Raw genomic sequence first — 12,304 nt, forward strand, 5'->3', positions numbered from 1 at the left:
CGTCGCAGAGTGGATGTCAACCAAGACGTACCTGACCCGTATAGGATAATGGCCGAGCTTGTAAGAGAGTCTACGCGCGCCCACTTAGTGTCCCAAGGTATGGGAACCGAGGCAAATCCGATACCTGCGGCGAGGCCGACCTCATATTTCCGATAGTGCGGCAAGGCTAAGACCTTGACTGAGGTTTGCTGGGCAGCCGTGCTGTTTGACTAATGATGCTCACTAATGGTACTGAATTGTAAGGTAGGTGTAGGTATACAAGTATCTGCTTCGGTACGGAGTAAGTAAGTTGGTAAGGTATGCTAAGGACACACTATTCGGGATCATGTAAGGTCGTTAGGTTTTCAACTTGTGTGAGTCCACCTGTACTGCATGTGGTAAGCCGTGGCTGGTAGGCTGGGGTGAGATGCCCACCAATCCACAACGCATGTCAGGTTCATGTTGTAACCAGCCCACTTACCGTGCGATGCAGCTGGTGATTTCATTCATTGTACCTAAACCAAGGCATCTTCAGGGATACCCTACCTAGGTAGGTAGGTAGGTAGGTAAGTAGGTAGGCTGATTAATTGACTGAAGTGGGATGGATGCTATTAGTTGGGATGGGATGGCATGCAATATACCAATGTACCTTCCACGTATGGTAGTAGGTACCTGCCATCTAGTCTTCAGATGGTCTGATGAAATTCAGAGGGAAGTCGCGCCTGGACGGGCGGCAGCGGGCGCGTGCTTTCATGACTTCAAGGCTGGACGATGCACAATTGGCCGAATCGGGATAGGCAATGTGGCATCCATCAATGTTTCCTCCCCTTCGTGTTGTAGCCCCACTATAGTCGGTAGGCGACATTGTTTTGCGTTATTGAACTGACGACTGGGCGCGGCGAGCACACCCGACAACGGAATAGCGGTGGGCGGGTTGAAAATTGCTGTTTAGGTGAGTTCGACATTTTATGTGCTGGTTCGTTTCTTGATGCGGCTCCTCTTTTATTTCTTCATCCTCATTCTCACCGTCAGCTTTTTGTTCAACTAACAACCTTACCTACTTAGCTCTACTCTGCTTCTGAGCTACCGACCTTCCCAACCACTTTTGTCTGGCGATAATACCTCAACTTTTATAGTAAGGGTATTGACTAGCCACCAGTCATCGAGGTATGTGCTTCACTTCGTAAAGGAAGTAGTCAGGTGCCTCGCCCATCGAATTTTCCTCAACCACCCCTGAATTCCGCTCCACTACAACCAAACAAACAAACAAACAAAAAATAACGCTGAGAACAAGTTGAATCCCGGCCCCAGAAAATTCGCTCATCGATAAGTGTTCTGTTGCATCACAAGCCATCCGTTGTGCCGGTAGCGACAACCCAAGTCAAGACCGATCTATTCTAGAATAGTTTGGCCCGGTTCCCACAATAGAACCAACCATCATCCGGGGATCCAAGGCTACCCGGTTTAGAGCTTCTTGCGGCCCAGAAAAAGTCGAAACAGTTCAATTCAACGTCGGGCCAGGTCAGGTCATCTCAGGTGCTGTCGCCCGTCGTGCCAGGCACTGTCCGACAGTCTCATCCCGAGCCCGGCGGCATCTAGCCTTTGTTCGGCCGGTGGCCGGATGTGTAAACTGGGATTTTCTGCAGTGACCCATTGCATAATCCTAGTCTAGATTAGATCGTCATTGACGCTCTCGGGCAGCGGCAGGCAGGCAGGCGTCTATGGTCAGGTTGATCACATTGGATCCCAACCCCGCGAATCTTCGAGGCGATTTGTCGATTACGACATTCTCTTTGTCAAGCATAATATACCTCCAAAGCCGCATGCACCAAGTGAGCGCCAGCCCATTTTTTCCACCGGTTCAAAGATCAACCTGTATCTTTTAAGTGCTATACTTGAACTTGGCCATAACAAAGGCTGGCCGTACACTCCGAATTGACAACACGAAAACAGTTTCAATCCTTTCTGTATGCGAATGGTCTTGGCTCTGAATCTGCCGTGATTCCACTCAATCATTACAGAAAGGCTGGGGCTGATTTCACTTTGTACAAAGCAAACCTCATTGATCCACACCTGCATCATCCTCTGCCTGCAAGTGAGAAAGACCGGTCAGGTTCTCTCTCAAGAACGACTTGCTCTGGAGCAAATCGCCAGCTTTCCTCATAATGGATCTCGACTCCCTCGCCATACACGATATAGTGCACCCCACAGCTGCATTCTCGCAGGATGAATATATCCCAGAAGGCGAGCACCAGGAGGTTGGGGAGCAGGTCCACTGCACATATGCCTCTGATGACTGGGAAAACTCCCAGCTCAACCCCAAAAACCGCATCGACAGCCTTGATCTCCCCGAGCCGCCCTTGTGGCGCATTGATGGTTCGGCAGGCCTCGGAACTCAGTACTATGCAATCCCTCTTTTTCTAGGCAAATTTCCGCCTCTCCGCATAGATGTTTTCGTTGCAGAACATCTGGGAAAGTCATCGCCTCTGTTGCGGTCGCTCCTCGACCTTGACCAGGCTTTTCACACCAAGGACGCTGCCAGGGTCAACCGACTTGGGATCACTAGGCACATCGTCCGGGCCTTGCACATGTGGGCCAAGAGGATGATTGACGCGGGCGAGCTAGATAAGCTCGAGGACATTTTCCTCAGACAGCCGTTTGGAACCAAGCTCATTTTTGAGAACCTGGATTTGAACGTAGCCAAAATCAGAATTAGTGTCGACCCGAATCACGATCTCGAGCTGCGGCTGCTTTCAGTCGGGGACCTTGCCGCTATGTGGAACATGCCGGTGGATGACTTTCCGCCGTCCAAAGACATCACCGATCTTGAGTTTGTCACGCAGCTTCATGACAGCGTATGCGTTGTTCGTTCCCCTGGTGACGTCGGGGCTGGCATGAATGGTGAGGGTGAGGGCGATGGTGAACAGCTCATCCTCAAAGCCCTCTCAAGCTCGAATCGTTATCTGTACCACGAGCTGAAGATTCTATTGACTATGCCTCCACATCCAAACATCATGTCGAGACCCATACATATCATCACCAAGCAGTGCAACTTTGGGAACAAGAAGGGAATCATTGGCTTCACACTGTTTTATCATCGGACAAGCTCGATTCGCGACCTGATACCCTGGATGCGCATCCACAACAAGCTCAAAGTACAGGATCAGATCAAGTGGGCGATTCAACTCACATCGGCTCTGATCCACATCCGCGAAATGGCAAAGACATGTTATCCGGACTTGCGCCTAGATAATGTTGTCCTCTCGGAAGAAGGGGATGCCGTCATGGTCGACTTTGAGCAACGTGGCGTGTGGTGCGAATTCGGGTCCCCCGAGGTCAACAACATTGAGTTCCTGCGAATTCTTGCGTGCGACGATCCTTCGGAATTCACAGGGTCAGATGCTGAGCCCACAATTGGTGAAGAGCTGCGTGTTGGCTACTCGGAGCTTCTGAAGCGGCTGGTCCCTAACTGGGAGGAGTTGTACTTCAACAGCGACTACAACAACCCATCGCAGGGCTATAATATAGCCTGGAAAGCATTGACTCCGGCTCAGCAGGAAGCCGCCGAGGTGTACATGCTCGGAAGAGTGTTGTGGTGTCTTTTCGAAGGGCAAGCGGCGCCGAAGCGCGGGGCGGTGTGGCAGTCTTACCGCCGGGAGACAGATATCGAGTTTCCAAACTACAGTGAGCGCATGCCCGCGGCGATGCGCTCTCTTATTGACCGGTGTACGGCAGGTAGACGGCAGGCATGGAGTGATCAGGTCTCGCGGGTTCGTAGTCGCGTCGTGCTTAAGAGCGGCGAGGTCGTTTCCACCATCGAGTTACGCCGGCTGGCCAAGGATTGGTGGAGGCGAGAGCTGCAAGAAAATGGGCTATATCTGGACGCCCAGGGCCGTGGCGCCGATCTGGACAAATTGAAGAGAATTGACGCGTCGGCACAGCGACCGAGGCTGAGGGAGGTCTTGGGAGAGCTCAAGCAGTTTGAGGCGTCTTTGGAGTGAAGTCGGTGTTGATGACATGACATACGTTGTGGGATGGATCATCTGCTTTTCATTTCCTTCGGTGGGCAGGGTTTCAGCATCTGCACCAAACTAATTTCCCGCTTCTATTGGTTCGCCTAGGTAGTTTTTATTTTGGAGTTTTGGTCCGTTGAGTTTGTCTCGTTTTTTTATCTAACATGATGTGTACCGTGTATACGGGTATTATGGAAACCCAGGGGCCCTGGCACACACGCAAACAATTATTTGTAGTTAATCGGATACGTGATCAATCTGAAATCCGACATCAACCAACGTGGCCGCATCTACATACAATAGATAAGGTGGTCAACCTAGACAAAACCCCGCTTCGTCATCGTCATCGCTTTGTGACATTGTGGGATTGAGAGCTCCACCAACGATGAGCAGCTTAAGAGATGAAGATGTATTTGACTATTATTCCACAATGCCAACTTGGACCTAACATAACTGGAGGTTGAAGGAGAGCAGTGATTGGATTGGGCACTTAATTCTCTAGATTCCTAGAAGACAAAACTTAGAGATGAAGCCCCCACCACCTTGCATCTAGATGCAGCTCCATAATGGGAAAGGAAGATCGGAGTGAGGCGGCTATGGGGCAGCTCCGACGAATAAAATCGCAGCTTGGATGAAGGCATGAACCCCGCCATCGTCACAAGTCGCACTGAGGTACGTCAGTTAGCAGAGGTACCGGATATCAAATTGTGAAGTTACACGTGCTATTGATACTGAACCGGTAAAATCTCAACCAAGTGTAAAAAGTTTTTTTTAGTTTTTTTTTCAACGACGACTTCTTACATATTCTCAATCTCTGTTTAGGAAAGAGAAAGAAAAGGACCAACAAAATGGCTCCGCAGGCAATCATCGCACCGTCCATCCTCTCTGCCGACTTTGGCAACTTGGGCGAGGAATGCTCCAAGACCATCGGACAAGGTGCCGACTGGCTTCATGTCGACATTATGTGAGCGAGCCACCTTCGGATCAAAAGGGGGAAAGAAAAAGGGGGAAGACCACATCCCCCTCAACGTCACTCCGCCGCTGGCTAACATGACAACCAAAAAAACCCTTTTTCACCCGCGCCCGCAACTCTCCAGGGATGGTCACTTTGTCCCCAACATCACCTTTGGCCCGCCCGTGGTGGCCAAGATCCGTGGCCACGTCGACAGGCCCGAGGCCGCGCACGGCAAGGGCACGTTTGACTGCCACATGATGATCGCGGAGCCCAAGAAGTGGGTGAAGGAGTTCAAGGCGGCCGGGTGCGACCTGTACTGCTTCCACTACGAGGCGGCGTTTAGCAGCGCGGCCGAGGAGCCGTCGGCCAAGTCGGACGCCCGGACGAGCCCCCGCGAGCTCATCCGCTACATCCACGACCAGGGCCTGCTGGCGGGTATCGCCATCAAGCCCGCCACGCCCGCCGACGTGCTGTACGAGCTGCTCGACTCGTCCGACGCCGCCGAGCGTCCCGACATGGTCCTCGTCATGACGGTCGAGCCCGGCTTCGGTGGCCAGAAGTTCATGGCCAGCGAGCTGCCCAAGGTCCAGGCCCTCCGTCAGAGGTACCCCGAGCTAAACATCGAGGTCGACGGTGGCTTGGGCCCCGGCACGATCGACCAGGCTGCCGATGCTGGCGCCAACGTCATCGTCGCTGGTAGTGCCGTCTTTGGGGCTAAGGACCCAGCAGAGGTCATCAAGGTCCTGAGGGAGTCGGTTCAGAAGCGTGCTGGGAAGATCTGAGAGGGGGAAAGGAGGATCTTGACAGTCTGGCACAGGGGCGATGGGCAGCAGTGTACACGGCTAGTATGTGGATGCGGGTTGGCCGAGACGATTGCTCTGGCTTCGACGTCGCAGTTACAGTTATGAGCTTTTGCAGCTGTGAGGTTGAGTGTCTTTCTTGCTATATCCTTGACCCAGAACTCAATATACTGTTTGAGTAAACAAAACTCCCAAAGAATACGGATAGTACTTAATGTGCCCGCCATATGTGCAAGAATGTCAGGTGTGCATGATACTCATTGGTGGTATATCCGGCTGCATGGCTAGGTAATAATAGTCTAGAGAAAACTTGATCATTGGGTTTCGAACAATAGGAGAAGTTGCCGAGGGTATCATGGAATCAATATAAAACATTTCTGACACTCGGTATCATTAAAGTGAGAAGCAAGCGTGCAAGTCACTGATAGTTCAAGTGCCTTGTAAAAAGGTAAGGCAGTTGTGGTCCGTACCGTCGACTCCAAGTGGTGAGTATCTACTAGGGCATTACTTGTATGCAATAAGCAGCTTTCTGCCGCCTCCGTCTTTCCCGCAGTTCCCACGAAGCATGTCCTGTATCTTCTGATATGGATAGGGGGAATAGCCCTTGATCAGTTCCATAGTGTGTCGGCCTGCGTCCCGGTGCACACTTGATATTACCTATGCTAATAATGCTAAGATCTTGTCAAAGTCTCATCGCTAACCATACAAAGACCCCCCACATGGGGTATTCGAGTTAAAGATCTCAAACACGACATCGCAGAGTTTGGATGAAATCAAGGAGAGGACTTTGCGGTACCGGTGTTCCTGGCTATACTCAAGTGCCACATGGTCGTCCACATGTCACACCGATATTCCATTCCGAAACCATTTATGCTATAGCATAGAATACACCAAACAAATCAGGCACAATAACCTGCCCTCCAATTCCCTTCCCCCTTTCCTTTAACTCCTAGACCGACTAGGAAGACAAAGTTCATCTCAAGTCGACAGGACTTTATCTTCTGTAGAATGGGACGATTTGTTGGGAAGCAGGGGTGGCGTTCTACACACCGATTTACCTACCTAAACTAGGAACAGAAGGTAGAGAGAGATACGCAGTTCCCCGCCCCCTTCCCTTTCTATCTTGAAGCGAGAGACTGACCGAGTCTTGGGAAGGAAGGCCCTCATGAAAAATAAAATAAAAAAAGGCTGGATCCTGTGAAAGACTCATCCCTGCCAAGGGCCTGGGGGAGAAATCATATTGGGATGAGTGGGAGCATATCACGTGGAACCCCAAGCCTGCTTGCTGTTGTGATGTAAGTAGTCGTTGATACGAAGTAGTTCCGAGTGTTAGCCGAGACCATTTGGTTGACATGGAATCCTTTCCTCTCCTGGCTGTTCTTCACTTCTTTTTTTCTTCAAGACGGCATCGGCGGCAAAGAAGAGACTAGCGCAGTTCGGACCAGGAAATGGCGCATACTGTTAAGCGCGGTATGCACATGCACTTCACAATATAGCTCAGTTCATATCTCGGACACAAGAATCCGACAGTCAACGAAAGAACGAAGAACGAAAAAAAAAAAAAAAAAAAAAAAGCTTTAATCCATTAAACCTTTTTTTATTCTTTTAATTTTTTTTATATTCTTGGTCGCTTCTAATTACTTTCGTACCTGCATCGAACCCCCCTTGGATTTACATCCTGGATGCGACTGATACCTCTTGGTGGAGGCGAGCCCGTCTTGACAAACGACGCCAAGATTAACTTTACCCAAGGAGTGATTGGAGTAAAAACAATTACTGCATCAAGCAGCCAGTGAAAACCGTTGTACCGGTATTTTTTGAGTAAAACATTGCCATCATGGTTGTGGGAAAAGCTAAAACATCCAAGAAGTGCAGGGTGACCACAAGCGTGAGTGAGGGGAAAACGAAAGAAAAGTCCCTCAGGCTCAAGAAAACCCCTCCTGGTTTCGTGTGGCTGCGTCAACCAGAAAGTGGGCTGGAGGAGCTTTGCCCCCCTTTCCAGTCAATGACCCAGGGCAAAAATAAAGAGAGAGAAAAAAAAAGCGGCGTCATCAGAACTGTTGAATTCTTTATTAATATTATTGTTTACTTTCCCTTTAATAGCAAGCAGGCAGGCAGGGCAGAGCAGGACAAGGGCCGAAAAGATTTTTTTCCTTTAAGAAGTACACAAGCGACTCCGCACGAGAAAAATAGGAGGCACGGCATCCGGTTCGGGGGTTGGTGTGAATGGAACCCAACTACCTACGTACTGGAGTCTGGTGGTAGTCGGCATATGGGGAAAGGAAAGGAGACGCGACAGTCGCGCACGCATTCTCCCGGAGGAGCTTGCCACAATGCGTTAGCGCTTTCCGAGTAGCGGCCGACACAAAGGCAAGGTTCTTCCCCCAACGTTGGCGCCAACAAACACACAAATACGTATGCAAGCCTGATTGAATCACACACTACTGCGATGTGCAATATACAAATATTCCGGTCCTACAGGTCATGTTTCTTCTTCACAATTTTTTTTTTCTCTCCGACACCTGTACTTTTGCAGCCGATTGGACCACAGCCGGCTGTTGAGCGGTAACAAATCAGAAAAGAAAAAATGGTTTCTCAACGGTAACGCCCCAAGGTCCGTACCGGACGGAGTAAATGAGGCTTATTGGAGAAAAGAATGGGCTGATCTTTACACCACAAACGCCAAACCCGTCGGCGCTACTGCACAAATGCGCGCTGGGCGCAGCTGGGAAAGCAACATTCGTAGAGGACAAACTTCTAGGCCCTGCGCCCTGCAGCACTGGGTGGAGAAGTTAGTGTAGCAGTGCATGTTCTGAGATTTTGAAGAATATTTCCGACCGGACAAGAAGGGAAAACGCTGACTAAAATTGACAAACAATGTTTTCCCATGTCGTAGTCTAGGGGGAAACCCTTGGTGCAATCTTCTTTCCCATGTCGTAGTGGAATCAAAAGCCAAGGCAAAAGTGCTTGGTAGGCGTATCTTGATCGTTCTCTGTCAGTGCTTACGAAAGTACATCGCAGCGAAAGTCGCGAGGGAGGGCCAAGCTGTCGCATTACGCGAGTAAGTTATCACAACCTTACGTGTTAGGCGAGGGTTCTTTTTTTGAAGCCTTCTCACGACATACTGATCTATCTACCGAATAACCGGGGTGGCTGAGGACTGAGCACCTTTTTGTTTCTATCTTTTTTTTCGCAGCCTGTTCCTTGCTACGTTGCATCGTGGCAGTGTGGCAGGTGTCTTGTAATATTGCAGGGTAATATACGTAGCAGCAGTGGCAGCTGTAAACACAGTAACGTGCGTGTGGTTGAAAAAAAAAAACCGATGTCATAGTGCCAAGCCCGTATGCGAGTAGAACCGCCCCCTACAGTACAAGGAGAGTCAAACAAACAGGAAATTCCGGGTGATGTTCATGCCTGACGCGTTGCTCAGACTTTTTTTTTTTTTTTTTTTTTTTTTTTTTTTTTTTTTTTTTTTTTTTCGACCGACATGTATGCAGTGCAGTAAGGAGGTCGGCAGTTTCTTAGAGGAGGCTAGGCTGTTGACTCAAGAAGTCTCCGACGTAACACGCACCCGTTTGTATTGTCCCAGGGCGCTGGATACTCACGCAAGCAACCTGTGGCTTGGTGGGTTTTGACGATGCTTGTCCCACGCCGCGCGCGACAGGGACAGGATATGTGAAGGATTTGACCAGGTTGATAGTTGAGGTTTCGTGTCGATTAGTATTTGCTTGGCTTCGTTGGATATCAGGAATCTGGTGACTAGGTCGACAGGGTATGGCTTAGGAGTCGCCCGACCACCTAACCTAGACCATGTAGCTGACGTTTACTCTGTACGGAGTACAAACAGACTCGTTACTGCTCAAGACAAACAGTGTACCTATCCGTAGATAATGCGTGGCAGGAGGCTGTGCGTGCTATAGTACCAACTGTATAGGAAAACCCATGCCACTCACTAAACAGGAAATCAACCGAATTACCCGACTGGTGCAAACCGCCGACATGAAAGCAAGCTGTCAAGATGCTTTTTTGTCCAGGGGATAAGCTTGCATTAAGTGTATACAGAGTAGTAAATTGGATACTGTAAACTGTAAATCACAACCGCACATCCTCCCCGACAATAAACAAGTCATTATTCTTTTGTCGATTATGGTACTACTTACTATATTTGTTTTTCATCCGTAGGTAATTTTTATTTCGTCTCCACTCCAATTGTCTGTGTTATAAAAGAGCGTTGGCACTATGTGGTATTTGAGCTCGGTGGAGTTCGGGACCTGCATTTTGTCGACCGGACCAAATTTCTCCGTGGTGCCATTCAAACCACCGGGGAAAGTAGCCGTTTGCTAGCTCAACCCGCTCGCCGACTCTATCCCTGTCCCCATCCCCACCAAAACCCACAAGTGCTGGCCGCCTTTTTTTACTTGTTCAGCTCTTTTGGAGGGGGGTTGACGGTAACGAATTCCTGCATGGCATAAGATCGAGCCCTAACTTCTTTGGGAGTGAAATTGGCACCAGGCCGTTGAATCAGCTACCTCTCTTGGCGGTTTTCCAGAATCCAACAAGGAGGGCTGAGCAAGATGCAACCAGGCGGGCAAATGGATACGGCCACACAGTTGAAAGTGGTATGGGGACCGAAGGGATGACGACAGTTTGATATGGGGTCGGACCGAAAGAGGGAGGAGAATACTGAATTCGAAAGGTAGCAAAGATGAAAAGAGAGGGAGAGAAGTCCAAAAAAGAGGGACCTCGGTCTCCATTCCGGGATTGGTCCAATTGCGAACCATGTTGGATCCAAACTCCAAAGGAGTCGGGTCGCGCAAGGCCGACATGGGGAGGAACTTTTTTTTTTTTTTTTTTTTTTTTTTTTTTTTTTTTTTTTTTTTGCAAATGGTCGGCCGATCATTCTAGAACAAGTCTTGGTTGCTACCCTACCTTGCCTCTTGCTGCCTGGTGTGTGTCTTTCAACAAGGATCTTTGATCTTTGAAGCACGCAAAAAGACTGCCTGAGGGAATCTCGGTTGAATTCCCCATGTTAATTATCACTGTTATCACACACACCAGAGGCGAGGCCAAGAAAGAACCCCTGGCTTGGTATCGTGCTGTCTTTTGTGATGGCATGCGGGCGATGTGACTTAATGTTGCGCAATATTTATGCCACCGGTGAAAAGTTGCAAAAGCAAAAGAAAAAGCAAAAAAAGAGGGTAAAATTCGTCGCACCAAGTGGGCGGGCGGACTGAAGAGATAATTACCTCGTCCGTAGCGAAGATCACAAACGAACACCTTCAACGCCCTACAGTGCACAGACGTTAGCGCGGGGTTGTCGGAGATCAAGAATAGGAACGTTATCATGATCCCAGCACGGCAAAAAGTAACCCAAAGGATCATTTAGGATTAACGAAAACGAGCACAGTACATAAAAACCCTCTTTCAGCACAAACAAGTGCATACACTGGTGTAACGTACTCTGTAAGACCGGAGGGGCTGGATGGGCAAAACTGGAAAAATAAAAATCAAGACATAAAAAAAATAACCCGCTGTACTTAATCCGGAATGGAAGCGGCAGGATCCGACGTCTGTCGTGATCTATCCAGTCGAGACTCGTCCGTGTGCCACTTACGCCGCGGAGCCGCTGTCCTTCAGTCTAAGGTACGGCAGAAATGACGACTATATTAACTGCCTGGGCTATAGTTTAAAAAGAAGGGAGAAATGTCATGTTTGGCTTGGGGCGGGGGAAAAAAAAAAGGATGGTGTGGTGGTGTGTGCGGTTATGTGGTTCTACGGGATCGAAATGTCTCGGGAGCACGTTGCAGACGGCGCACGGCAGTACGCGACGGTCAGCTCACTAAGCTTACATGCCCACCTTGGTTACTTAGCAAAGGGTTGCGTGAAGTGTTTTTTGTGGTTGGGGTGTGGCGGGGAACGCACCAAACTTTTGCAAAAGAAAGTCCCTCCGCAAAAATACCCAATAGGCCGTCAGCAGTTAGCAAAACCATAAATCGCGTCGTAGAGGATGCGGCCCGGGGAAAGGGACGCCACGTTGCAACCACCGGCCAAAAGAATTAACAAAGACAACTATTGGGGTGGTGGCTAGGTTACTCCGTAGATATTTGGTTGACAATGATTATAACTCGGTTCGCGTCGTCGGAGGCTAGCTTGGCTTGTGGGCGCTGATGCTTCTCCTCGCTACCAAAAGGTACTGTGATAGATAAGTGCACTCTATTTGCTATCATACAAATCCTACCTCACTTTAGGCCGTAGAAATTAATAGACCAACAGCTTTCTGGGCACGCGTGGCTATTGTTGGTTCAATGCAACCTCGGGCTGGAATTTTAATCGGTCACATTTTTCAAGAGGTGCAGCTGTTACAGCGGGTTCGGCAAGGAAACTCGGAAAGAAGCGGTGGCGATGGATTGATTTAGTTATACTATGTGGATGGTATAGGTAAGGTATAGGACGTGACTGTTGTCTATCGCGTGCGAAGGTCTTGGCCTCCACCTGCACCAAGTTTCTGTACATTTGGCCTGATCGGAAACAGATCTTGTTGAGCAAAAAAAAAAACA

The 12,304-nt window shown here is 49.4% G+C and overlaps 2 protein-coding genes across 2 annotated transcripts; both read left to right on the plus strand.

The window, feature by feature from the left end:
- Nucleotides 1–2,144: 2,144 nt before the first annotated feature.
- Nucleotides 2,145–3,980, plus strand: PgNI_08809 (uncharacterized protein; the record flags this gene model as incomplete). The annotated part of the gene is made up of 1 exon (XM_031128799.1): nt 2,145–3,980. One exon carries the CDS (start codon nt 2,145–2,147, stop codon nt 3,978–3,980), a length of 1,836 nt encoding a protein of 611 aa, XP_030979275.1.
- A 756-nt stretch (nt 3,981–4,736) lies between these two features.
- On the plus strand, nt 4,737–5,907 carry PgNI_08810 (uncharacterized protein). Its single transcript, XM_031128800.1, has 2 exons — nt 4,737–4,956; nt 5,090–5,907. The coding sequence occupies exons 1-2, from the start codon at nt 4,841–4,843 to the stop codon at nt 5,727–5,729; spliced, it is 756 nt and encodes a 251-aa protein (XP_030978994.1). The 5' UTR covers nt 4,737–4,840; the 3' UTR covers nt 5,730–5,907.
- Nucleotides 5,908–12,304: the final 6,397 nt, after the last annotated feature.

The sequence above is a fragment of the Pyricularia grisea genome, assembly GCF_004355905.1.
Source record: "Pyricularia grisea strain NI907 chromosome V map unlocalized Pyricularia_grisea_NI907_Scaffold_6, whole genome shotgun sequence".
In the NCBI taxonomy this organism is placed as follows: Eukaryota; Fungi; Ascomycota; class Sordariomycetes; order Magnaporthales; family Pyriculariaceae; genus Pyricularia; species Pyricularia grisea.

What these genes read in the sequence shown, in the direction of transcription:
- PgNI_08810 (XM_031128800.1), top strand. Translation starts at nt 4,841, where the DNA reads ATGGCTCCGCAGGCAATCATCGCACCGTCCATCCTCTCTGCCGACTTT. An exon ending in TGGCTTCATGTCGACATTAT is followed by an intron (nt 4,957 to 5,089) that starts GTGAGCGAGCCA and finishes GCAACTCTCCAG; the next exon opens with GGATGGTCACTTTGTCCCCA.